Source organism: Salvelinus alpinus, chromosome 4 (assembly GCF_045679555.1).
Source record: "Salvelinus alpinus chromosome 4, SLU_Salpinus.1, whole genome shotgun sequence".
NCBI lineage: Eukaryota > Metazoa > Chordata > Actinopteri > Salmoniformes > Salmonidae > Salvelinus > Salvelinus alpinus.
In genome coordinates this window covers 101,847,678-101,873,212 of record NC_092089.1, presented here as the reverse complement: position 1 = coordinate 101,873,212, position 25,535 = coordinate 101,847,678, and the positions used below count along the sequence as shown (strand labels likewise).

Below are 25,535 nucleotides of genomic sequence, written 5' to 3'. Positions count from 1 at the left end.
GGTGTAGTCAGTATTCCCTGCGGTGTATTCAGTATTCTCTGCGGTGTAGTCAGTATTCCCCGCGGTGTAGTCAGTATTCCCCGCGGTGTAGTCAGTATTCCCCGCGGTGTAGTCAGTATTCTCTGCGGTGTAGTCAGTATTCTCTGCGGTGTAGTCAGTATTCCCCGCGGTGTAGTCAGTATTCTCTGCGGTGTAGTCAGTATTCCCCGCGGTGTAGTCAGTATTCCCCGCGGTGTATTCAGTATTCCTGGTGGTGTAGTCAGTATTCCCCGCGGTGTAGTCAGTATTCCCCGCGGTGTAGTCAGTATTCTCTGCGGTGTAGTCAGTATTCTCTGCGGTGTAGTCAGTATTCCCCGCGGTGTAGTCAGTATTCCCGGTGGTGTAGTCAGTGAAAGAAACGCCACAAAAACAAAAAGGTGGTCACCCTTTTGGTCACTTTATTAAATGTTATATTAAATACTTATCAAGATAGTAGCATTTCAGATCAATCAATGAATGGCAACAACAAAAACAAGTTGGTGTATTTGCTAAACATGAGAAGAACATTCTTGGGAGGGCGACAGGCTACATTTCAGAAATACACCTTATTGTGCAAACGGACGAACCCTGCCTCCTGTCGATCAGGTCAGACAACCTCCCCGTCCTGTACCAGGGTTGGATTAGGATGCAACAAATGGAACAGAGAGAAAACGATGAAAAGCACCCTGGGATATGGAGCTACAACTTGACAACAAGAGCATGAGCTTTACAAAGAGAGAGAGTCCCGGGGAAGTGAGGGGCGAGCGGGGGACAGTTTGTTTTAAAACGTCACGAGAGCATTCCATATTACCATTATAATAACCATGAGACAAACAGTGGAAATATTAAGCGCTACAAGCTAGAAAAATCATTCTCAAATTTCATTTTAAACTTTAGGAAATGGGAATAAAGCCCTCATTTTGTTTTGTCATGGCGATGCATCAGAATCTCCCCAGAAGAGTTTTACAACACCAGCACTGCTGTCTGTCTGCACGTCTTTCCGTGTGCGTGTCTGTCTGCCTGCGTGTCTATCTGCCTGCCTGCGTGTCTGTCTGCCTGCCTGCGTGTCTGTCTGTCTGCCTGCGTGTCTGTCTGTCTGCCTGCGTGTCTGTCTGTCTGCCTGCGTGTCTGTCTGTCTGCCTGCGTGTCTGTCTGCCTGCCTGCGTGTCTGTCTGCCTGCCTGCGTGTCTGTCTGCCTGCCTGCGTGTCTGTCTGTCTGCCTGCGTGTCTGTCTGCCTGCCTGCGTGTCTGTCTGCCTGCCTGCGTGTCTGTCTGTCTGTCTGCCTGCGTGTCTTGGTGAGGGAGGGTTCTATAGGGGATCTAATCATCTAGATGTGTAATATCCTAAAACAGTCACCTGTTAGTCAGCACTACGGTCTCTGGGGTTCTTTAGATAGACAGACATTCATTAAAACTGTATCAAAACACAACTTACAGAATCATCTATTAAACAACCCCTTCTTTAAGGGGAATCATCTATTAAACAACCCCTTCTTTAAGGGGAAACAATAACGTAATGCTTAAAAGCATTGGGACAAAAACATTTCCCTTTTCCTTACGTTATTTTAAATACATGAAAACTGAAGACAGAAGAGAACTTGAATAACATTAAGGCGGTATATACAACATTTCAAATGACATTTCTAAAACCCCTTCATATAGTCCCTATACAAGTCATTTGATTCCCTGCTTCAGGAGACAGGAGGGAGAGGTGAGGGGCTCCGAGACCCTTCTCTCTGTGTCGTCTCTCCCCAGTGAAGAAGGGTCGTAGACAGCGGGCAACGTCCCAGATCACACCCCTATATCCCCTACATAGTGCACTACTTCTAACCAAAACCCTAGGGCACCGGGCTCCATCTAGTGCACTACATAGGAGACGAAGCAGCATTAGGGAACAGCCTACTGAGTGAGACAGTGAGGGGGGAGTGAGTGGGTCTGAGTCCCAAATGATACCCTATTGCCTAAATAGTGCACTACTTTTGACCAGAGCCAATATGAATAGTGGATAGTGCACTACGTAGAGAATAGATAGGGGACTATGTGGAGCCAGCCCTGGGTCCACCTCCCCTTACAGGTTGCCCTTGGAGGGGCCAGGGTTCTTGCCGCCCATGGAGGGGTGGGTGGGATGACCCTGTAGCGCCCCCAGCTGTTGGTACAACCCCAAGAGTTCCATCTGGCTCATCCCTCCAGCTCCCAGCATGCCGTTCATCTGGCTCATCAGCTGGGCCTGGTTGGCCATGGCCATCTGCTGCTCTCTCACCTTCCTGTTGGTGATCACCTTCTGAACGTACATCATCAGCTGTGGAGGGGATGAGAGAGAGGGGTTAGGACTTCTCAGGTTCCATCAGAGAGAGACAGATGGAGAGAGAGAGGGGTTAGGACTTCTCAGGTTCCATCAGAGAGAGACAGATGGAGAGAGAGAGGGGTTAGGACTTCTCAGGTTCCATCAGAGAGAGACAGATGGAGAGAGAGAGGGGTTAGGACTTCTCAGGTTCCATCAGAGAGAGAGAGATGGAGAGAGAGAGGTTAGGACTTCTCAGGTTCCATCAGAGAGAGACAGATGGAGAGAGAGAGGGGTTAGGACTTTTCAGGTTCCATCAGAGAGAGACAGATGGAGAGAGAGAGGGGTTAGGACTTCTCAGGTTCCATCAGAGAGACAGATGGAGAGAGAGAGAGAGGTTAGGACTTCTCAGGTTCCATCAGAGAGAGACAGATGGAGAGAGAGAGGGGTTAGGACTTCTCAGGTTCCATCAGAGAGAGACAGATGGAGAGAGAGAGGGGTTAGGACTTCTCAGGTTCCATCAGAGAGACAGATGGAGAGAGAGAGGTTAGGACTTCTCAGGTTCCATCAGAGAGAGACAGATGGAGAGAGGGGTTAGGACTTCTCAGGTTCCATCAGAGAGAGACAGATGGAGAGAGAGAGGTTAGGACTTCTCAGGTTCCATCAGAGAGAGACAGATGGAGAGAGAGAGGGGTTAGGACTTCTCAGATTCCATCAGAGAGACAGATGGAGAGAGAGAGAGGTTAGGACTTCTCAGGTTCCATCAGAGAGAGACAGATGGAGAGAGAGAGGTTAGGACTTCTCAGGTTCCATCAGAGAGAGACAGATGGAGAGAGAGAGGGGTTAGGACTTCTCAGGTTCCATCAGAGAGACAGATGGAGAGAGAGGTTAGGACTTCTCAGGTTCCATCAGAGAGAGACAGATGGAGAGAGAGAGGGGTTAGGACTTCTCAGGTTCCATCAGAGAGAGACAGATGGAGAGAGAGAGGGGTTAGGACTTCTCAGGTTCCATCAGAGAGAGACAGATGGAGAGAGAGAGGGGTTAGGACTTCTCAGATTCCATCAGAGAGACAGATGGAGAGAGAGAGGGGTTAGGACTTCTCAGGTTCCATCAGAGAGAGACAGATGGAGAGAGAGAGGGGTTAGGACTTCTCAGGTTCCATCAGAGAGACAGATGGAGAGAGAGAGGGGTTAGGACTTCTCAGGTTCCATCAGAGAGAGACAGATGGAGAGAGAGAGGGGTTAGGACTTCTCAGGTTCCATCAGAGAGAGACAGATGGAGAGAGAGAGAGGTTAGGACTTCTCAGGTTCCATCAGAGAGAGACAGATGGAGAGAGAGGGGTTAGGACTTCTCAGGTTCCATCAGAGAGAGAGACAGATGGAGAGAGAGAGGGGTTAGGACTTCTCAGGTTCCATCAGAGAGAGAGACAGATGGGGAGAGAGAGGGGTTAGGACTTCTCAGGTTCCATCAGAGAGAGAGACAGATGGAGAGAGAGAGGGGTTAGGACTTCTCAGGTTCCATCAGAGAGAGACAGATGGAGAGAGAGAGGTTAGGACTTCTCAGGTTCCATCAGAGAGACAGATGGAGAGAGAGGGGTTAGGACTTCTCAGGTTCCATCAGAGAGAGACAGATGGAGAGAGGGGTTAGGACTTCTCAGGTTCCATCAGAGAGAGACAGATGGAGAGAGAGGTTAGGACTTCTCAGGTTCCATCAGAGAGACAGATGGAGAGAGGGGTTAGGACTTCTCAGGTTCCATCAGAGAGAGACAGATGGAGAGAGAGGTTAGGACTTCTCAGGCTCCATCAGAGAGAGACAGATGGAGAGAGAGAGGAGAGACTAGGTGGTCATCAGCCTGAACAATAGAAAGAGAAGCAGGAGAGGTTTAGATAGCAGGTGGAAAGGAAACGTTTAAGGTAGTGTTGTCGTGCTAGCTTGTATCACGTCGTTTTAGGTCGTGTCGTGCTAGCTTGTATCACGTCGTTTTAGGTCGTGTCGTGCTATCTTGTATCACGTCGTTTTAGGTCGTGCCGTGCTAGCTTGTATCACATCGTTTTAGGTCGTGCTAGCTTGTATCATGGCGTGTTAGGTCGTGCTAGCTTGTATCATGGCGTGTTAGGTCGTGCTAGCTTGTATCATGGCGTGTTAGGTCGTGCTAGGTCGTGTCGTGCTAGCTTGTATCATGTCGTGTTAGTTCGCGCTAGGTCGTGTTGTGCTAGGTCGTGCTAGCACGTATCATGTCGTGTTAGATGCATGATACAAGCTAGCACGACACGACCTAGCACGACATGATACAAGCTAGCACGACCTAGCAGGACATGATACGAGCTAGGTCGTGTCGTGCTAGCTTGTATCAAGTCGTGCTAGGTCGTGCTAGCTTGTATCATGTTGTGCTAGGTCGTGTCGTGCTAGCTTGTATCATGTTGTGCTAGGTCGTGTCGTGCTAGCTTGTATCATGCTGTGCTAGGTCGTGTCGTGCTAGCTTGTATCATGTTGTGCTAGGTCGTGTCGTGCTAGCTTGTATCATGCTGTGCTAGGTCGTGTCGTGCTAGCTTGTATCATGTCGTGCTAGGTCGTGTCGTGCTAGGTCGTGTCGTGCTAGCTTGTATCATGTCGTGCTAGCTTGTATCATGCTGTGCTAGGTCGTGTCGTGCTAGCTTGTATCATGCTGTGCTAGGTCGTGTCGTGCTAGCTTGTATCATGCTGTGTTAGGTCGTTTCGTGCTAGCTTGTATCATGCTGTGCTAGGTCGTGTCGTGCTAGCTTGTATCATGCTGTGCTAGGTCGTGTCGTGCTAGCTTGTAGCATGCTGTGTTAGGTCGTGTCGTGCTAGGTCGTGTCGTGCTAGCTTGTATCATGCTGTGTTAGGTCGTGTCGTGCTAGCTTGTATCATGCTGTGCTAGGTCGTGTTGTGCTAGCTTGTATCATGTCGTGCTAGCTTGTATCATGTCGTGTTAGCTTGTATCATGTTTAGCTTGTATCATGTTGTGCTAGGTCGTGTCGCGCTAGGTCGTGTCGTGCTAGCTTGTATCATGCTGTGCTAGGTCGTGTCGTGCTAGCTTGTATCATGCTGTGTTAGGTCGTGTCGTGCTAGCTTGTATCATGCTGTGCTAGGTCGTGTCGTGCTAGCTTGTATCATGCTGTGTTAGGTCGTGTCGTGCTAGCTTGTATCATGCTGTGCTAGGTCGTGTTGTGCTAGCTTGTATCATGTCGTGCTAGCTTGTATCATGTCGTGCTAGCTTGTATCATGTCGTGTTAGCTTGTATCATGTTGTGCTAGGTCGTGTCGCGCTAGGTCGTGTCGTGCTAGCTTGTATCATGCTGTGTTAGGTCGTGTCGTGCTAGCTTGTATCATGCTGTGCTAGGTCGTGTCGTGCTAGCTTGTATCATGCTGTGTTAGGTCGTGTCGTGCTAGCTTGTATCATGCTGTGTTAGGTCGTGTCGTGCTAGCTTGTATCATGCTGTGCTAGGTCGTGTCGTGCTAGCTTGTATCATGTTGTGCTAGGTCGTGTCGTGCTAGCTTGTATCATGCTGTGCTAGGTCGTGTCGTGCTAGCTTGTATCATGCTGTGCTAGGTCGTGTCGTGCTAGCTTGTATCATGCTGTGTTAGGTCGTGTCGTGCTAGCTTGTATCATGCTGTGCTAGGTCGTGTCGTGCTAGCTTGTATCATGCTGTGTTAGGTCGTGTCGTGCTAGGTCGTGTCGTGCTAGCTTGTATCATGCTGTGTTAGGTCGTGTCGTGCTAGCTTGTATCATGCTGTGTTAGGTCGTGTCGTGCTAGCTTGTATCATGCTGTGCTAGGTCGTGTCGTGCTAGCTTGTATCATGCTGTGTTAGGTCGTGTCGTGCTAGCTTGTATCATGCTGTGCTAGGTCGTGTCGTGCTAGCTTGTATCATGCTGTGTTAGGTCGTGTCGTGCTAGCTTGTATCATGCTGTGCTAGGTCGTGTTGTGCTAGCTTGTATCATGTCGTGCTAGCTTGTATCATGTCGTGCTAGCTTGTATCATGTCGTGTTAGCTTGTATCATGTTGTGCTAGGTCGTGTCGCGCTAGGTCGTGTCGTGCTAGCTTGTATCATGCTGTGTTAGGTCGTGTCGTGCTAGCTTGTATCATGCTGTGCTAGGTCGTGTCGTGCTAGCTTGTATCATGCTGTGTTAGGTCGTGTCGTGCTAGCTTGTATCATGCTGTGTTAGGTCGTGTCGTGCTAGCTTGTATCATGCTGTGCTAGGTCGTGTCGTGCTAGCTTGTATCATGTTGTGCTAGGTCGTGTCGTGCTAGCTTGTATCATGCTGTGCTAGGTCGTGTCGTGCTAGCTTGTATCATGCTGTGCTAGGTCGTGTCGTGCTAGCTTGTATCATGCTGTGTTAGGTCGTGTCGTGCTAGCTTGTATCATGCTGTGCTAGGTCGTGTCGTGCTAGCTTGTATCATGCTGTGTTAGGTCGTGTCGTGCTAGGTCGTGTCGTGCTAGCTTGTATCATGCTGTGTTAGGTCGTGTCGTGCTAGCTTGTATCATGCTGTGTTAGGTCGTGTCGTGCTAGCTTGTATCATGCTGTGCTAGGTCGTGTCGTGCTAGCTTGTATCATGCTGTGCTAGGTCGTGTCGTGCTAGCTTGTATCATGTCGTGCTAGCTTGTATCATGCTGTGCTAGGTCGTGTCGTGCTAGCTTGTATCATGCTGTGCTAGGTCGTGTCGTGCTAGCTTGTATCATGCTGTGTTAGGTCGTGTCGTGCTAGCTTGTATCATGCTGTGCTAGGTCGTGTCGTGCTAGCTTGTATCATGCTGTGCTAGGTCGTGTCGTGCTAGCTTGTAGCATGCTGTGTTAGGTCGTGTCGTGCTAGGTCGTGTCGTGCTAGCTTGTATCATGCTGTGTTAGGTCGTGTCGTGCTAGCTTGTATCATGCTGTGCTAGGTCGTGTTGTGCTAGCTTGTATCATGTCGTGCTAGCTTGTATCATGTCGTGTTAGCTTGTATCATGTTGTGCTAGGTCGTGTCGCGCTAGGTCGTGTCGTGCTAGCTTGTATCATGCTGTGCTAGGTCGTGTCGTGCTAGCTTGTATCATGCTGTGCTAGGTCGTGTCGTGCTAGCTTGTATCATGCTGTGTTAGGTCGTGTCGTGCTAGCTTGTATCATGCTGTGCTAGGTCGTGTTGTGCTAGCTTGTATCATGTCGTGCTAGCTTGTATCATGTCGTGTTAGCTTGTATCATGTTGTGCTAGGTCGTGTCGCGCTAGGTCGTGTCGTGCTAGCTTGTATCATGCTGTGCTAGGTCGTGTCGTGCTAGCTTGTATCATGCTGTGCTAGGTCGTGTCGTGCTAGCTTGTATCATGCTGTGTTAGGTCGTGTCGTGCTAGCTTGTATCATGCTGTGCTAGGTCGTGTCGTGCTAGCTTGTATCATGTTGTGCTAGGTCGTGTCGTGCTAGCTTGTATCATGCTGTGCTAGGTCGTGTCGTGCTAGCTTGTATCATGCTGTGCTAGGTCGTGTCGTGCTAGCTTGTATCATGCTGTGTTAGGTCGTGTCGTGCTAGCTTGTATCATGCTGTGCTAGGTCGTGTCGTGCTAGCTTGTATCATGCTGTGCTAGGTCGTGTCGTGCTAGCTTGTATCATGTCGTGCTAGCTTGTATCATGTCGTGCTAGCTTGTATCATGTCGTGTTAGCTTGTATCATGTTGTGCTAGGTCGTGTCGTGCTAGGTCGTGTCGTGCTAGCTTGTATCATGCTGTGTTAGGTCGTGTCGTGCTAGCTTGTATCATGCTGTGCTAGGTCGTGTCGTGCTAGCTTGTATCATGCTGTGCTAGGTCGTGTCGTGCTAGCTTGTAGCATGCTGTGTTAGGTCGTGTCGTGCTAGCTTGTATCATGCTGTGTTAGGTCGTGTCGTGCTAGCTTGTATCATGCTGTGTTAGGTCGTGTCGTGCTAGCTTGTATCATGCTGTGCTAGGTCGTGTCGTGCTAGCTTGTATCATGCTGTGTTAGGTCGTGTCGTGCTAGCTTGTATCATGCTGTGCTAGGTCGTGTCGTGCTAGCTTGTATCATGCTGTGTTAGGTCGTGTCGTGCTAGCTTGTATCATGCTGTGCTAGGTCGTGTCGTGCTAGCTTGTATCATGCTGTGTTAGGTCGTGTCGTGCTAGCTTGTAGCATGCTGTGTTAGGTCGTGTCGTGCTAGCTTGTATCATGCTGTGCTAGGTCGTGTCGTGCTAGCTTGTATCATGCTGTGCTAGGTCGTGTCGTGCTAGCTTGTATCATGCTGTGTTAGGTCGTGTCGTGCTAGCTTGTAGCATGCTGTGTTAGGTCGTGTCGTGCTAGCTTGTAGCATGCTGTGTTAGGTCGTGTCAGGTTAGAAGTTGTGATCTTACAGTCTGTTGCTTATTGAGGACGTCTCTGTAGACCGCTTCTCTTCGTTTGAGTTCCATCTCTACACTGGCCTGTCTCCCCAGAGCCATGGCCTGGACCTGGGCCTCCGTTAGGGCCGGGTTCTCCTTCCACTGGGGGGGGGGAGAGGAGGAGACTGGTCACAGCATGGACAACACACTGTTCTAACAGACCATACAAACAGAACCTCCTCACACCTCAAGTCTTCAACACAGGGTTTTAGGAGGATAGACAACTGAAGTGATGGTGAGAGAAGGACCCCAGCACCCATGCAGTCCATCCCTCCCCCCTCTTGATGGTGTCTTCTAGAGATTATCTAGTTAGATTATATTAGGTTGTCCCTCTTCTCCCTCCCTCCCTCCCTCCACTCACCACTCTCCCGATGGTGTCCTCTAGAGATTCTCTGGGGAGGAACTTGAGAGCGTTGGTGGCCTCCATCACCTTTTGACGGCCCTGGTTGATCAACTCCTACAGACATAGGAAAGGGTGGACACGTAACATTACCACCCCAGCCTATCTCAAGGGATGCTGGGAAATCCCAATTAAAACCAGATCCAATGTAAACATCAAAACACACATTCCAGTGAAAAAGATGCAAACGTTAAAAATAAATCCAGAACCACTACTTATAGTACTGGGTTAAATCCAGAACCACTACTTAGAGTACTGGGTTAAATCCAGAACCACTACTTAGAGTACTGGGTTAGATCCAGAACCACTACTTAGAGTACTGGGTTAAATCCAGAACCACTACTTAGAGTACTGGGTTAAATCCAGAACCACTACTTAGAGTACTGGGTTAGATCCAGAACCACTACTTAGAGTACTGGGTTAGATCCAGAACCACTACTTAGAGTACTGGGTTAAATCCAGAACCACTACTTAGAGTACTGGGTTAAATCCAGAACCACTACTTAGAGTACTGGGTTAAATCCAGAACCACTACTTAGAGTACTGGGTTAGATCCAGAACCACTACTTAGAGTACTGGGTTAGATCCAGAACCACTACTTAGAGTACTGGGTTAGATCCAGAACCACTACTTAGAGTACTGGGTTAAATCCAGAACCACTACTTAGAGTACTGGGTTAAATCCAGAACCACTACTTAGAGTACTGGGTTAAATCCAGAACCACTACTTAGAGTACTGGGTTAAATCCAGAACCACTACTTAGAGTACTGGGTTAGATCCAGAACCACTACTTAGAGTACTGGGTTAAATCCAGAACCACTACTTATAGTACTGGGTTAAATCCAGAACCACTACTTAGAGTACTGGGTTAAATCCAGAACCACTACTTAGAGTACTGGGTTAAATCCAGAACCACTACTTAGAGTACTGGGTTATGGGAGTGGGAGGGCCACCAACCGGGGTGTGTGTAATAAATCATTTGGTCAATTCGCAGCAGGGTCTGAAATGCAGGACTCGGGGCTGGGCGAGTGTGTCTGTGACAGGCAGTGTGTGTGTGTGTGTGTGTGACGGGGCAGTGTGTGTGTGTGTGTGACGGGGCAGTGTGTGTGTGTGTGTGTGTGTGTGTGTGTGACGGGGCAGTGTGTGTGTGTGTGTGACGGGGCAGTGTGTGTGTGTGTGACGGGGCAGTGTGTGTCAGGTACCTCCAGCTGGGGGTTGGACATAGAGGCCAGTGCGGCAACGTTGAAGGGGAAGTAGCTGTTAGCTCCTCCCATGTCCATCTGTCCTCCGTACGCTCCATGGTTCACACGCAGAGACAGACCCTGGGACAGAGACAGAGAGAGTTATAGATACACGCAGAGACAGACCCTGGGACAGAGACAGAGAGAGTTATAGATACATGCAGAGACAGACCCTGGGACAGAGGCAGCCCCTGGGACAGAGACAGACCCTGGGACAGAGACAGACCCTGGGACAGAGGCAGACCCTGGGACAGAGACAGACCCTGGGACAGAGGCAGACCCTGGGACAGAGGCAGACCCTGGGACAGAGGCAGACCCTGGGACAGAGGCAGACCCTGGGACAGAGGCAGACCCTGGGACAGAGACAGACCCTGGGACAGAGACAGACCCTGGGACAGAGGCAGACCCTGGGACAGAGACAGACCCTGGGACAGAGACAGACCCTGGGACAGAGACAGACCCTGGGACAGAGGCAGACCCTGGGACAGAGGCAGACCCTGGGACAGAGGCAGACCCTGGGACAGAGGCAGCCCCTGGGACAGAGGCAGACCCTGGGACAGAGGCAGACCCTGGGACAGAGGCAGACCCTGGGACAGAGGCAGACCCTGGGACAGAGGCAGACCCTGGGACAGAGGCAGACCCTGGGACAGAGACAGACCCTGGGACAGAGGCAGACCCTGGGACAGAGGCAGACCCTGGGACAGAGACAGACCCTGGGACAGAGACAGACCCTGGGACAGAGGCAGACCCTGGGACAGAGACAGACCCTGGGACAGAGACAGACCCTGGGACAGAGACAGACCCTGGGACAGAGGCAGACCCTGGGACAGAGGCAGACCCTGGGACAGAGGCAGACCCTGGGACAGAGGCAGACCCTGGGACAGAGGCAGACCCTGGGACAGAGGCAGACCCTGGGACAGAGGCAGACCCTGGGACAGAGGCAGACCCTGGGACAGAGGCAGACCCTGGGACAGAGACAGACCCTGGGACAGAGACAGACCCTGGGACAGAGGCAGACCCTGGGACAGAGACAGACCCTGGGACAGAGACAGACCCTGGGACAGAGGCAGACCCTGGGACAGAGGCAGACCCTGGGACAGAGACAGAGAGAGTTATAGATACAGTTGAAGTCGGAAGTTTACATACACTGAGGTTGGAGTCATTTTTTTTCTTCTTCAAATTTCTTGTTAACAAACTATAGTTTTGGCAAGTCGGTTAGGACATATACTTTGTGCATGACACAAGTCATTTCTCCAACAATAGTTTGGAGATAGAAATAGATTATTTCACTTATAATTCACTGTATCACAATTCCAGTGGGTCAGAAGTTTACATACAGTAAGTTGACTGTGCCTTTAAACAGCTTGGAAAATTCCAGAAAATGATGTCATGGCTTTAGAAGCTTCTGATAGGCTAATTGACATAATTTGAGTCAATTGGAGGTGTACCTGTGGATGTATTTTAAGGCCTACCTTCAAACTCAGTGCCTCTCTGCTTGACATCATTGGAAAATCTAAAGAAATCAGCCAAGACCTCAGAAAATTGTAAACCACAAGTCTGGTTCATCCTTGGGAGCAATTTCCAAACACCTGAAGGTACCACGTTCATCTGTACAAACAATAGTACGCAAGTATAAACACCATGGGACCATGCAGCCGTTATACCACTCAGGAAGGAGACGCGTTCTGTCTCCTAGAGATGAACGTACTTTGGTGCAAAAAGTTCAAATCAATCCCAGAGCAACAGCAAAGACCTTGTGAAGATGCTGGATGAAACAGGTACAAAAGTATCTATATCCACAGTAAAACGAGTCCTATATCGACATAACCTGAAAGGCTGCTCAGTAAGAAAGAAGCCACTGCTCCAAAACCGCCATAAAAAAGCCAGACTGCAGTTTGCAACTACACATGGGGACAAAGATCGTACTTTTTGGAGAAATGTCCTCTGGTCTGATGAAACAAAAATAGAACTGTTTGGCCATAATGACCATCGTTATGTTTGGAGGAAAAAGGGGGAGGCTTGCAAGCCGAAGAACACCATCCCAACCGTGAAGCACAGGAGTGGCAGCATCATGTTGTGGGGGTGCTTTGCTGCAGGAGGGACTGGTGCACTTCACAAAATAGATGGCATCATGAAGAATGGCAATTATGTGGATATATTGAAGCAACATCTCAAGACATCAGTCAGGAAGTTAAAGCTTGGTCGCAAATGGGTCTTCCAAATGGACAATGACCCCAAGCATACTTCCAAAGTTGTGGCAAAATGGCTTTAGGACAACAAAGTCAAGGTATTGGAGTGGCCATCACAAAGCCCTGACCTCAATCCTATAGAAAATTTGTGGCAGAACTGAAAAGGCGTGTGCGAGCAAGGAGGCCTACAAACCTAACTCAGTTACACCAGCTCTGTCAGGAGGAATGGGCCAAAATTCACCCAACTTATTGTGGGAAGGTTGTGGAAGGCTACACGAAATGTTTGACCCAAGTTAAACAATTTAAAGGCAATGCTACCAAGTACTAATTCAGTATATGTAAACTTCTGACCCGCTGGGAATGTGATGAAAGAAATAAAAGCTGAAATAAATCACTCTACTATTATTCTGACATTTCACATTCTTAAAATAAAGTGGTGATCCTAACTGACCTAAGACAGGGAATTCTTTCTAGGATTAAATGTCAGGAATTGTGAAAAACTGAGTTGAAATGTATTTGGCTAAGGTGTATGTAAACTTCTGACTTCAACTGTATATACAATGAGATCATCTTTGAGAACTAACAATCACCAAAATAAAAGCTAGACTGTCAGGGAGAATTTAAATTCCCAAAACAAATAATTTAGCAGTATTGATTTTGTGTTTGTGCAAAATAAATTCGCTTTAAAAGGGCAACATTTTCTCAGCTCCATGGAGAAATTTGTAGAATTGCAGGAAAATACCTTAAATGTTTAAAAAAAATAATGACTACACGGCCAAGATGGCGGCCTCTAAAACGGGCTCTACACGGCCAAGATGGCGGCCTCTAAAACGGACTCTACACGGCCAAGATGGCGGCCTCTAAAATGGGCTCTACGCGGCCAAGATGGCGGCCTCTAAAATGGTCTCTACACGGCCAAGATGGCGGCCTCTAAAATGGGCTCTACGCGGCCAAGATGGCGGCCTCTAAAATGGTCTCTACACGGCCAAGATGGCGGCCTCTAAAATGGGCTCTACGCGGCCAAGATGGCGGCCTCTAAAATGGGCTCTACACGGCCAAGATGGGGGCCTCTAAAATCCAGCCGCGCCGAAGGGCCAAGCTTAAAGGGTCAGATAGTTACATAGTTAACCAAATAGCTACCCGGACTAACTATTTAGCAGTGTTATGGCTTGGGGGTAGAAGCTGTTCAGGGTCTGTCTGTATGACTGCGTGTGTGTACCTTCTTCTCCGCCTCGTACTCGGCCCAGGCTGCTTTGCGGTCCTCTTCGCTGAGAGCCTCCTCTTCCTTGTGATCCAGCAGGGAGTCGTGTTCATGATAGCCCACAATCTGCTCCTTATTGCTGTGGAGCAGCTCAGCTAGGAAGGGGTCCTACAGGAGAGACGTTACAGCACGGTTAGGTTAAGGTTAGGTTAAGGTCAGGTTAAGGTTAGGGAGTCATGTTCATGATAGCCCACAATCTGTCCCTTATTGCTGTGGTCCTACAGGGGAGATGGAGCAGTCAGCTAGGAGAGATGGAGCAGTCAGCCAGGAGAGATGGAGCAGTCAGCCAGGGGAGATGGAGCAGTCAGCCAGGGGAGATGGAGCAGTCAGCCAGGGGAGATGGAGCAGTCAGCCAGGGGAGATGGAGCAGTCAGCCAGGGGAGATGGAGCAGTCAGCCAGGGGAGATGGAGCAGTCAGCCAGGGGAGATGGAGCAGTCAGCCAGGGGAGATGGAGCAGTCAGCCAGGGGAGATGGAGCAGTCAGCTAGGGGAGATGGAGCAGTCAGCCAGGAGAGATGGAGCAGTCAGCTAGGGGAGATGGAGCAGTCAGCTAGGAGAGATGGAGCAGTCAGCTAGGAGAGATGGAGCAGTCAGCTAGGAGAGATGGAGCAGTCAGCTAGGAGAGATGGAGCAGTCAGCTAGGAGAGATGGAGCAGTCAGCCAGGGGAGATGGAGCAGTCAGCCAGGGGAGATGGAGCAGTCAGCCAGGGGAGATGGAGCAGTCAGCCAGGGGAGATGGAGCAGTCAGCTAGGGGAGATGGAGCAGTCAGCTAGGGGAGATGGAGCAGTCAGCTAGGGGAGATGGAGCAGTCAGCTAGGGGAGATGGAGCAGTCAGCCAGGGGAGATGGAGCAGTCAGCTAGGGGAGATGGAGCAGTCAGCTAGGGGAGATGGAGCAGTCAGCTAGGGGAGATGGAGCAGTCAGCCAGGGGAGATGGAGCAGTCAGCCAGGGGAGATGGAGCAGTCAGCCAGGGGAGATGGAGCAGTCAGCTAGGAGAGATGGAGCAGTCAGCCAGGAGAGATGGAGCAGTCAGCTAGGAGAGATGGAGCAGTCAGCTAGGAGAGATGGAGCAGTCAGCTAGGAGAGATGGAGCAGTCAGCTAGGAGAGATGGAGCAGTCAGCTAGGAGAGATGGAGCAGTCAGCTAGGGGAGATGGAGCAGTCAGCTAGGGGAGATGGAGCAGTCAGCTAGGGGAGATGGAGCAGTCAGCTAGGAGAGATGGAGCAGTCAGCCAGGAGAGATGGAGCAGTCAGCTAGGAGAGATGGAGCAGTCAGCTAGGAGAGATGGAGCAGTCAGCTAGGACACACACCATGAAACCACAACCGACAACACCAGTTGTTTTTTACACTAATCAAAACCCTAAAAGTGGAAAAAAAGACATTCTGTTAATCTGATCAGAGAAGACAAAGTCCAACAGCTGGTTTGAGTGTTCTGCTACAGAGTGGAACACCAGACAGCTGGAGAGGGAGGAGAGAGGGGGACGGGGGGAGGAGAGAGAGAAATCCGGGGAGAGAGAGGGACGGGGGAGAGAGGAGAGAGAAACAGGGAGAGGAGAGAGAGGGACAGGGACAGGAGAGAGAAATGGGGGGAGAGAGAGGAGAGACAGGGGGAGAGAGGGACGGGGGGAGAGAGAAACAGGGGGAGAGAGAAACGGGGGGAGGAGAGGAGAGACAGGGGGAGGAGAGGAGAGCGAAACCCGGGGAGAGAGGGGAACAGGGGGAGGAGAGAAACACGGGGGGAGAGAGGGAGGGGAGAGTCAGTATTTTCTACAAAAAATATTCAGGATGTTTAATGACACTAATTGAAAACAATATCATGATAAAAATTCCAGGCTCTAGTCACACAAACATGGTTTAAATGACTCCCTCTCTCCTTTTCTTCCTTCCTTCTCCCTCGCTCAGTCTACAATAACTGGACCTATGTAATCTGGACCCGACACCACTGGGCCGTCGTTAACCTACACACACACAGTACCAGTAAAACGTCTGGACACACCAACTCAACCAGGGGTTTTCTTTATTTTTTACTATTTTCTACATTGTAGAATAATAGTGAAGAGATCAAAACTATGAAATAACACATATGGAATCATGTAGTAACTCAAAAGTGTTAAACAAATCTAAATATATTTTATATTTAAGATTCTTCAAAGTAGTCACCCTTTGCCTTGATGAAAGCTTTGCACACTCTTGGCAAACCTGAGAGGTGACCAAGAACCCGATGGTCCCTCTGACAGAGCTCCAGAGTTCCTCTGTGGAGATGGGAGAACCTTCCAGAAGGACAACCATCTCTGCAGCACTCCACCAATCAGGCCTTTATGGTAAACTGGCCAGACAGAAGCCGCTCCTCAGTAAAATGTAAATGACAGCCGCTTGGAGTTTGCCAAAAGGCACCTAAAGGACTCTGACCACGAGAAACAAGATTCTCTGATCTGATGAAACCAAGATTGAACTCTTTGGCCTGATGGCCAAGGTTCACGTCTGGAGGAAACCTGACACCATCCCTACGGTGAAGCATGGTGGTGGCAGCATCATGCTGTGGGGATGTTTTTCAGTGGCAGGGACTGGGAGTCAGCCCCACAGCTTACATAGATAGTAGACTACTGGGAGTCATTTCACCACTATAGATAGTAGACTACTGGGAGTCATTTCACCACTATAGATAGTAGACTACTGGGAGCCATTTCACCACTATAGATAGTAGACTACCGGGAGCCATTTCACCACTATAGATAGTAGACTACCGGGAGTCATTTCACCACTATAGATAGTAGACTACTGGGAGCCATTTTACCACTATAGATAGTAGACTACCGGGAGTCATTTCACCACTATAGATAGTAGACTACTGGGAGCCATTTCACCACTATAGATAGTAGACTACTGGGAGCCATTTCACCACTATAGATAGTAGACTACTGGGAGTCATTTCACCACTATAGATAGTAGACTACTGGGAGCCATTTCACCACTATAGATAGTAGACTACCGGGAGCCATTTCACCACTATAGATAGTAGACTACTGGGAGTCATTTCACCACTATAGATAGTAGACTACTGGGAGTCATTTCACCACTATAGATAGTAGACTACCGGGAGTCATTTCACCACTATAGATAGTAGACTACTGGGAGCCATTTCACCACTATAGATAGTAGACTACCGGGAGTCATTTCACCACTATAGATAGTAGACTACTGGGAGCCATTTTACCACTATAGATAGTAGACTACCGGGAGTCATTTCACCACTATAGATAGTAGACTACCGGGAGTCATTTCACCACTATAGATAGTAGACTACCGGGAGTCATTTCACCACTATAGATAGTAGACTACCGGGAGTCATTTCACCACTATAGATAGTAGACTACCGGGAGTCATTTCACCACTATAGATAGTAGACTACCGGGAGCCATTTCACCACTATAGATAGTAGACTACCGGGAGTCATTTCACCACTATAGATAGTAGACTACCGGGAGTCATTTCACCACTATAGATAGTAGACTACCGGGAGTCATTTCACCACTATAGACAGTAGACTACTGGGAGCCATTTCACCACTATAGATAGTAGACTACTGGGAGTCATTTCACCACTATAGATAGTAGACTACCGGGAGCCATTTCAGTAGAGGGCCAGTAGAGCCCGGCCCGTCAGTCCCGTACAGCTCCAGTCAGACAGTAGAGCCCGGCCCGTCAGTCCCGTACAGCTCCAGTCAGACAGTAGAGCCCGGCCCGTCAGTCCCGTACAGCTCCAGTCAGACAGTAGAGCCCGGCCCGTCAGTCCCGTACAGCTCCAGTCAGACAGTAGAGCCCGGCCCGTCAGTCCCGTACAGCTCCAGTCAGACAGTAGAGCCCGGCCCGTCAGTCCCGTACAGCCCCAGTCAGACAGTAGAGCCCGGCCCGTCAGTCCCGTACAGCTCCAGTCAGACAGTAGAGCCCGGCCCGTCAGTCCCGTACAGCTCCAGTCAGACAGTAGAGCCCGGCCCGTCAGTCCCGTACAGCCCCAGTCAGACAGTAGAGCCCGGCCCGTCAGTCCCGTACAGCTCCAGTCAGACAGTAGAGCCCGGCCCGTCAGTCCCGTACAGCTCCGGTCAGACAGTAGAGCCCGGCCCGTCAGTCCCGTACAGCTCCAGTTAGACAGTAGAGCCCGGCCCGTCAGTCCCGTACAGCTCCGGTCAGACAGTAGAGCCCGGCCCGTCAGTCCCGTACAGCTCCAGTCAGACAGTAGAGCCCGGCCCGTCAGTCCCGTACAGCTCCGGTCAGACAGTAGAGCCTGGCCCGTCAGTCTCGTACAGCTCCAGTCAGACAGTAGAGCCCGGCCCGTCAGTCCCGTACAGCTCCAGTCAGACAGTAGAGCCCGGCCCGTCAGTCCCGTACAGCTCCAGTCAGACAGTAGAGCCCGGCCCGTCAGTCCCGTACAGCCCCAGTCAGACAGTAGAGCCCGGCCCGTCAGTCCCGTACAGCTCCAGTCAGACAGTAGAGCCCGGCCCGTCAGTCCCGTACAGCTCCAGTCAGACAGTAGAGCCCGGCCCGTCAGTCCCGTACAGCCCCAGTCAGACAGTAGAGCCCGGCCCGTCAGTCACGTACAGCTCCAGTCAGACAGTAGAGCCCGGCCCGTCAGTCCCGTACAGCCCCAGTCAGACAGTAGAGCCCGGCCCGTCAGTCCCGTACAGCTCCAGTCAGACAGTAGAGCCCGGCCTGTCAGTCCCGTACAGCTCCAGTCAGACAGTAGAGCCCGGCCCGTCAGTCCCGTACAGCCCCAGTCAGACAGTAGAACCCGGCCCGTCAGTCCCGTACAGCTCCAGTCAGATAGTAGAGCCCGGCCCGTCAGTCCCATACAGCCCCAGTCAGACAGTAGAGCCCGGCCCGTCAGTCCCATACAGCCCCAGTCAGACAGTAGAGCCCGGCCCGTCAGTCCCATACAGCCCCAGTCAGACAGTAGAGCCCGGCCCGTCAGTCCCGTACAGCAGCTAAATACTATTATATCACCTGCTGAGAGCTGGGAACACACCTGGGCCTGCAGGGCCCCTTATGTAACTGTGTGTGTGTGTGTGTGTGTGTGTGTGTTGGGGTTAGTGGGGCCCCTGGCTGCTCCCTTCTCTGTCATTAGGAGGAAACAAGCTGCTTCCTTGGTCTGCAATTAGTGTTCACTATTCTAGAGCAGGAAGACAGGAAGGCTGTGTCCCAAATGGCTCCCTCTTTAATGCACTACTTTAACCAGGTCCTATAGGGCTCTGGTCAACAGTAGTGCACTCTATAGGGAATAGGGAGCCATTTGGAGTTGGGATGCACACAAGGAGTGTCTCAAAGAGAGGGATGGACTAATGACACACCATCAGGTAGACTGATGGAGGGAGAGAGGGAGAGAGAGAGAGAGAGATGGAGACCAGAAAAACTACTCGGGGTGAGAAGAGAGGTAGAGAAGAGGGTGAGAGGTAGAGAAGAGGGTGAGAGGTAGAGAAGAGGGTGAGAGGTAGAGAAGAGGGGTGAGAGGTTGAGAAGAGAGGGTGAGAGGTAGAGAAGAGAGGGTGAGATGTAGCTCATGAGTTGTAACTGCCTGTCCTGCCAACAGGGTCTGTGTTGTCAGTGTACTGAAGGATAGCTGTACTGAAGGATAGATGAAGGATAGCTGCACTGAAGGATAGCTGAACTGAAGGATAGCTGTACTGAAGGATAGCTGTACTGAAGGATAGCTGTACTGAAGGATAGCTGAAGGATAGCTGCACTGAAGGATAGCTGAACTGAAGGATAGCTGAAGGATAGCTGCACTGAAGGATAGCTGAAGGATAGCTGCACTGAAGGATAGCTGTACTGAAGGATAGCTGAAGGATAACTGTACTGAAGGATAGCTGAAGGATAGCTGCACTGAAGGATAGCTGAAGGATAGCTGCACTGAAGGATAGCTGCACTGAAGGATAGCTGAAGGATAGCTGTACTGAAGGATAGCTGAAGGATAGCTGTACTGAAGGATAGCTGAACTGAAGGATAGCTGTACTGAAGGATAGCTGAAGGATAGCTGCACTGAAGGATAGCTGCACTGAAGGATAGCTGAAGGATAGCTGTACTGAAGGATAGCTGAAGGATAGCTGCACTGAAGGATAGCTGAAGGATAGCTGTACTGAAGGATAGCTGAAGGATAGCTGCACTGAAGGATAGCTGAAGGATAGCTGCACTGAAGGATAGCTGAAGGATAGCTGCACTGAAGGATAGCTGCACTGAAGGATAGCTGAAGGATAGCTACACTGAAGGATAGCTGAAGGATAGCTGTACTGAAGGATAGCTGCACCGAAGGATAGCTGAAGGATAGCTGCACCAAAGGATAGCTGAAGGATAGCTGTACCGAAGGATAGCTGCACTGAAGGATAGCTGTACTGAAGGATAGCTGAAGGATAGCTGTACTGAAGGATAGCTGAAGGATAGCTGTACTGAAGGATAGCTGAACTGAAGGATAGCTGCACTGAAGGATAGCTGCACTGAAGGATAGCTGCACTGAAGGATAGCTGAACTGAAGGATAGCTGAACTGAAGGATAACTGAAGGATAGCTGTACTGAAGGATAGCTGTACTGAAGGATAGCTGCACTGAAGGATAGCTGTACTGAAGGATAGCTGTACTGAAGGATAGCTGCACTGAAGGATAGCTGAAGGATAGCTGCACTGAAGGATAGCTGTACTGAAGGATAGCTGTACTGAAGGATAGCTGCACTGAAGAGGACAGATCTGCCACCCAACTATTCTCTGTGTGGATACATGGTCAAGTCTACAGCAACATAGAGTCTGGGAGTCATTTCCCAGCAGAACTAACAGCTGTACCAGAACCCAGCAGAATTAACAGCTGTACCCGAACCCAGCAGAACTAACAGCTGTACCAGAACCCAGCAGAACTAACAGCTGTACCTGAACCCAGCAGAACTAACAACTGTACCTGAACCCAGCAGAACTAACAGCTGTACCAGAACCCAGCAGAACTAACAGCTGTACCAGAACCCAGCAGAACTAACAGCTGTACCAGAACCCAGCAGAACTAACAGCTGTACCTGAACCCAGCAGAACTAACAGCTGAACCTGAACCCAGCAGAACTAACAGCTGTACCTGAACCCAGCAGAACTAACAGCTGTACCTGAACCCAGCAGAACTAACAGCTGTACCTGAACCCAGCAGAACTAACAGCTGTACCTGAACCCAGCAGAACTAACAGCTGTACCTGAACCCAGCAGAACTAACAGCTGTACCTGAACCCAGCAGAACTAACAGCTGTACCAGAACCCAGCAGAACTAACAGCTGTACCTGAACCCAGCAGAACTAACAGCTGTACCTGAACCCAGCAGAACTAACAGCTGTACCCGAACCCAGCAGAACTAACAGCTGTACCTGAACCCAGCAGAACTAACAGCTGTACCTGAACCCAGCAGAACTAACAGCTGTACCAGAACCCAGCAGAACTAACAGCTGTACCAGAACCCAGCAGAACTAACAGCTGTACCTGAACCCAGCAGAACTAACAGCTGTACCAGAACCCAGCAGAACTAACAGCTGTACCAGAACCCAGCAGAACTAACAGCTGTACCTGAACCCATCTCTTCCAACTGATTCATCCATCTCTCCTCTCCAACTGATTCATCCATCTCTCCTCTCCAACTGATTCATCCATCTCTCCTCTCCAACTGATTCATCCATCTCTCCTCTCTCCTTCCAACTGATTCATCCATCTATCCTCTCTCCTTCCAACTGATTCATCCATCTCTCCTCTCCAACTGATTCATTCATCTCTCCTCTCCAACTGATTCATCCATCTATCCTCTCTCCTTCCAACTGATTCATCCATCTATCCTCTCCAACTGATTCATCCATCTATCCTCTCCAAATGATTCATCCATCTCTCCTCTCCAAATGATTCATCCATCTCTCCTCTCCAAATGATTCATCCATCTATCCTCTCCAACAGACTCATCCATCCATCTATCCTCTCCAAATGATTCATCCATCTACTTGGTAAAAGGCAGTAAACAGAGTAATGACGGTGCAGCTGTGTTGTTAGATAGCCTCTCTAAAGGCTGTGCTGAGATCATTAAACGGCATGGGGGGGGGGCCCTCAGGGGCCAAACCAGCCTGTCACACAGCACCTGCACCCATGGGAGGAAACAATGGAACGAGAGAGAGAGAGCTGGAGGGGGGACGCAGGCCGGACAGACAGAGAGGGGGTAAACAACACGGTTTATGACAGCTCTAAAGTTCAAAGGCAGCTGGCTGCACACTAACCTGTTATACACACACACACACACACACACACACACACACACACACACACACACACACACACACACACACACACACACACACTAATGTATTCCAGCGTTCATATGCACGGAGGGAGCAGGTTAACAGAGAGCATCTTGGCATTTAAAGGTTATTTGGTTCATCGTTGTTCCAGTGAAGGATATTGCGGTGTGTCTATAATGAGAGGGTTTAAACACAGTAACGAGGGTTGGACCCGTTCCTCTGCAGGGGCTCAGTGAGCAGGGGGCCAGCATGTTCCCTCCAGAGCGTGCCAGGTCAGCGTGCACACACAAAACCGTGATTTCTCCAAATAACCAGTGACATAATTGTTCCTCGTTAATAGTCACATCCCACATCGTCCTGGGACAGAAGTGACATACATCTATGTTACCTAGAGAGATTATACCCCCCCAGCCATCCCATCCAGCCAGCCCATCCAGCCTCGGTACCTTTGGCAGCATAGGAGTGGTCCTCTTGCTCTTCTTGCCAGTGGGATCATCCAGAAGGTCAGGTTCAAAGGCGTAGAGCTCGGTCAGCTCATTCATGGTGAAATGTCTCTCGATCTGCTGTTGATCCACCACTCGGAAGGACAGAGACTGTTTAGCCACCTGCCGGTCATAGATCTTCTCTTCCATAGTACCCTGAGAGGAGAAGAGGACAGGTCAGAGGACAGGTTTATATCTATAGTACCCTGAGAGGAGAAGAGGACAGGTCAGAGGACAGGTTTATATCTATAGTACCCTGAGAGGAGAAGAGGACAGGTCAGAGGACAGGTTTATATCTATAGTACCCTGAGAGGAGAAGAGGACAGGTCAGAGGACAGGTTTACATCTATAGTACCCTGAGAGGAGAAGAGGACAGGTTTATATCTATAGTACCCTGAGAGGAGAAGAGGACAGGTTTACATCTATAGTACCCTGAGAGGAGAAGAGGACAGGTTTATATCTATAGTACCCTGAGAGGAGAAGAGGACAGGTTTATATCTATAGTACCCTGAGAGGAGAAGAGGACAGGTTTATATCTATAGTACCCTGAGAGGAGAAGAGGACAGGTTTATATCTATAGTACCCTGAGAGGAGAAGAGGACAGGTTTATATCTATAGTACCCTGAGAGGAGAAGAGGACAGGTTTACATCTATAGTACCCTGAGAGGAGAAGAGGACAGGTTTATATCTATAGTACCCTGAGAGGAGAAGAGGACAGGTTTATATCCATAGTACCCTGAGAGGAGAAGAGGACAGGTTTATATCTATAGTACCCTGAGAGGAGAAGAGGACAGGTTTATATCTATAGTACCCTGAGAGGAGAAGAGGACAGGTTTATATCCATAGTACCCTGAGAGGAGAAGAGGACAGGTTTATATCCATAGTACCCTGAGAGGAGAAGAGGACAGGTTTATATCCATAGTACCCTGAGAGGAGAAGAGGACAGGTTTATATCTATAGTACCCTGAGAGGAGAAGAGGACAGAGGACAGGTTTATATCCATAGTACCCTGAGAGGAGAAGAGGACAGGTTTATATCTATAGTACCCTGAGAGGAGAAGAGGACAGGTTTATATCTATAGTACCCTGAGAGGAGAAGAGGACAGGTTTATATCTATAGTACCCTGAGAGGAGAAGAGGACAGGTTTATATCTATAGTACCCTGAGAGGAGAAGAGGACAGGTTTATATCTATAGTACCCTGAGAGGAGAAGAGGACAGGTTTATATCTATAGTACCCTGAGAGGAGAAGAGGACAGAGGACAGGTTTATATCTATAGTACCCTGAGAGGAGAAGAGGACAGGTTTATATCTATAGTACCCTGAGAGGAGAAGAGGACAGGTTTATATCTATAGTACCCTGAGAGGAGAAGAGGACAGGTTTATATCTATAGTACCCTGAGAGGAGAAGAGGACAGGTTTATATCTATAGTACCCTGAGAGGAGAAGAGGACAGGTTTATATCTATAGTACCCTGAGAGGAGAAGAGGACAGGTTTATATCTATAGTACCCTGAGAGGAGAAGAGGACAGGTTTATATCTATAGTACCCTGAGAGGAGAAGAGGACAGAGGACAGGTTTATATCTATAGTACCCTGAGAGGAGAAGAGGACAGGTTTATATCTATAGTACCCTGAGAGGAGAAGAGGACAGAGGACAGGTTTATATCTATAGTACCCTGAGAGGAGAAGAGGACAGGTTTATATCTATAGTACCCTGAGAGGAGAAGAGGACAGGTTTATATCCATAGTACCCTGAGAGGAGAAGAGGACAGGTTAATATCTATAGTACCCTGAGAGGAGAAGAGGACAGGTTTATATCTATAGTACCCTGAGAGGAGAAGAGGACAGGTTTATATCTATAGTACCCTGAGAGGAGAAGAGGACAGGTTTATATCCATAGTACCCTGAGAGGAGAAGAGGACAGAGGACAGGTTTACATCTATAGTACCCTGAGAGGAGAAGAGGACAGAGGACAGGTTTACATCTATAGTACCCTGAGAGGAGAAGAGGACAGAGGACAGGTTTACATCTATAGTACCCTGAGAGGAGAAGAGGACAGGTTTATATCTATAGTACCCTGAGAGGAGAAGAGGACAGAGGACAGGTTTACATCTATAGTACCCTGAGAGGAGAAGAAGACAGAGGACAGGTTTACATCTATAGTACCCTGAGAGGAGAAGAGGACAGAGGACAGGTTTATATCTATAGTACACTGAGAGGAGAAGAGGACAGGTTTATATCTATAGTACCCTGAGAGGAGAAGAGGACAGGTCAGAGGACAGGTTTATATCTATAGTACCCTGAGAGGAGAAGAGGACAGGTTTATATCTATAGTACCCTGAGAGGAGAAGAGGACAGGTTTATATCTATAGTACCCTGAGAGGAGAAGAGGACAGAGGACAGGTTTATATCTATAGTACCCTGAGAGGAGAAGAGGACAGGTCAGAGGGCAGGTTTATATCTATAGTACCCTGAGAGGAGAAGAGGACAGAGGACAGGTTTACATCTATAGTACCCTGAGAGGGGAAGAGGACAGGTTTATATCTATAGTACCCTGAGAGGAGAAGAGGACAGGTTTATATCTATAGTACCCTGAGAGGAGAAGAGGACAGGTTTATATCTATAGTACCCTGAGAGGAGAAGAGGACAGGTCAGAGGGCAGGTTTATATCTATAGTACCCTGAGAGGAGAAGAGGACAGAGGACAGGTTTACATCTATAGTACCCTGAGAGGGGAAGAGGACAGGTTTATATCTATAGTACCCTGAGAGGAGAAGAGGACAGGTTTATATCTATAGTACCCTGAGAGGAGAAGAGGACAGGTTTACATCTATAGTACCCTGAGAGGACAGAGGACAGGTTTACATCTATAGTACCCTGAGAGGAGAAGAGGACAGGTTTATATCTATAGTACCCTGAGAGGAGAAGAGGACAGGTTTATATCTATAGTACCCTGAGAGGAGAAGAGGACAGGTTTATATCTATAGTACCCTGAGAGGAGAAGAGGA

At 49.4% G+C, this 25,535-nt stretch overlaps 1 protein-coding gene across 11 annotated transcripts in view; it reads right to left on the bottom strand.

The window, feature by feature from the left end:
• Positions 1-415: 415 nt before the first annotated feature.
• LOC139574856 (transcriptional regulator ATRX-like) overlaps positions 416-25,535 on the bottom strand; it is a 125,005-nt gene continuing 99,885 nt past the window's right edge. For all 11 annotated transcript variants that reach the window (XM_071399814.1, XM_071399820.1, XM_071399817.1 and 8 more), the window contains 6 exons: positions 22,493-22,684; positions 13,716-13,865; positions 10,269-10,388; positions 9,028-9,123; positions 8,640-8,768; positions 416-2,317 (listed from right to left, as the gene is read on the bottom strand). In XM_071399814.1, the coding sequence (XP_071255915.1) occupies positions 2,087-2,317; positions 8,640-8,768; positions 9,028-9,123; positions 10,269-10,388; positions 13,716-13,865; positions 22,493-22,684 (918 nt within the window). In that variant the 3' untranslated portion in view covers positions 416-2,086. The remainder of the gene's footprint in view (positions 2,318-8,639; positions 8,769-9,027; positions 9,124-10,268; positions 10,389-13,715; positions 13,866-22,492; positions 22,685-25,535) is intronic.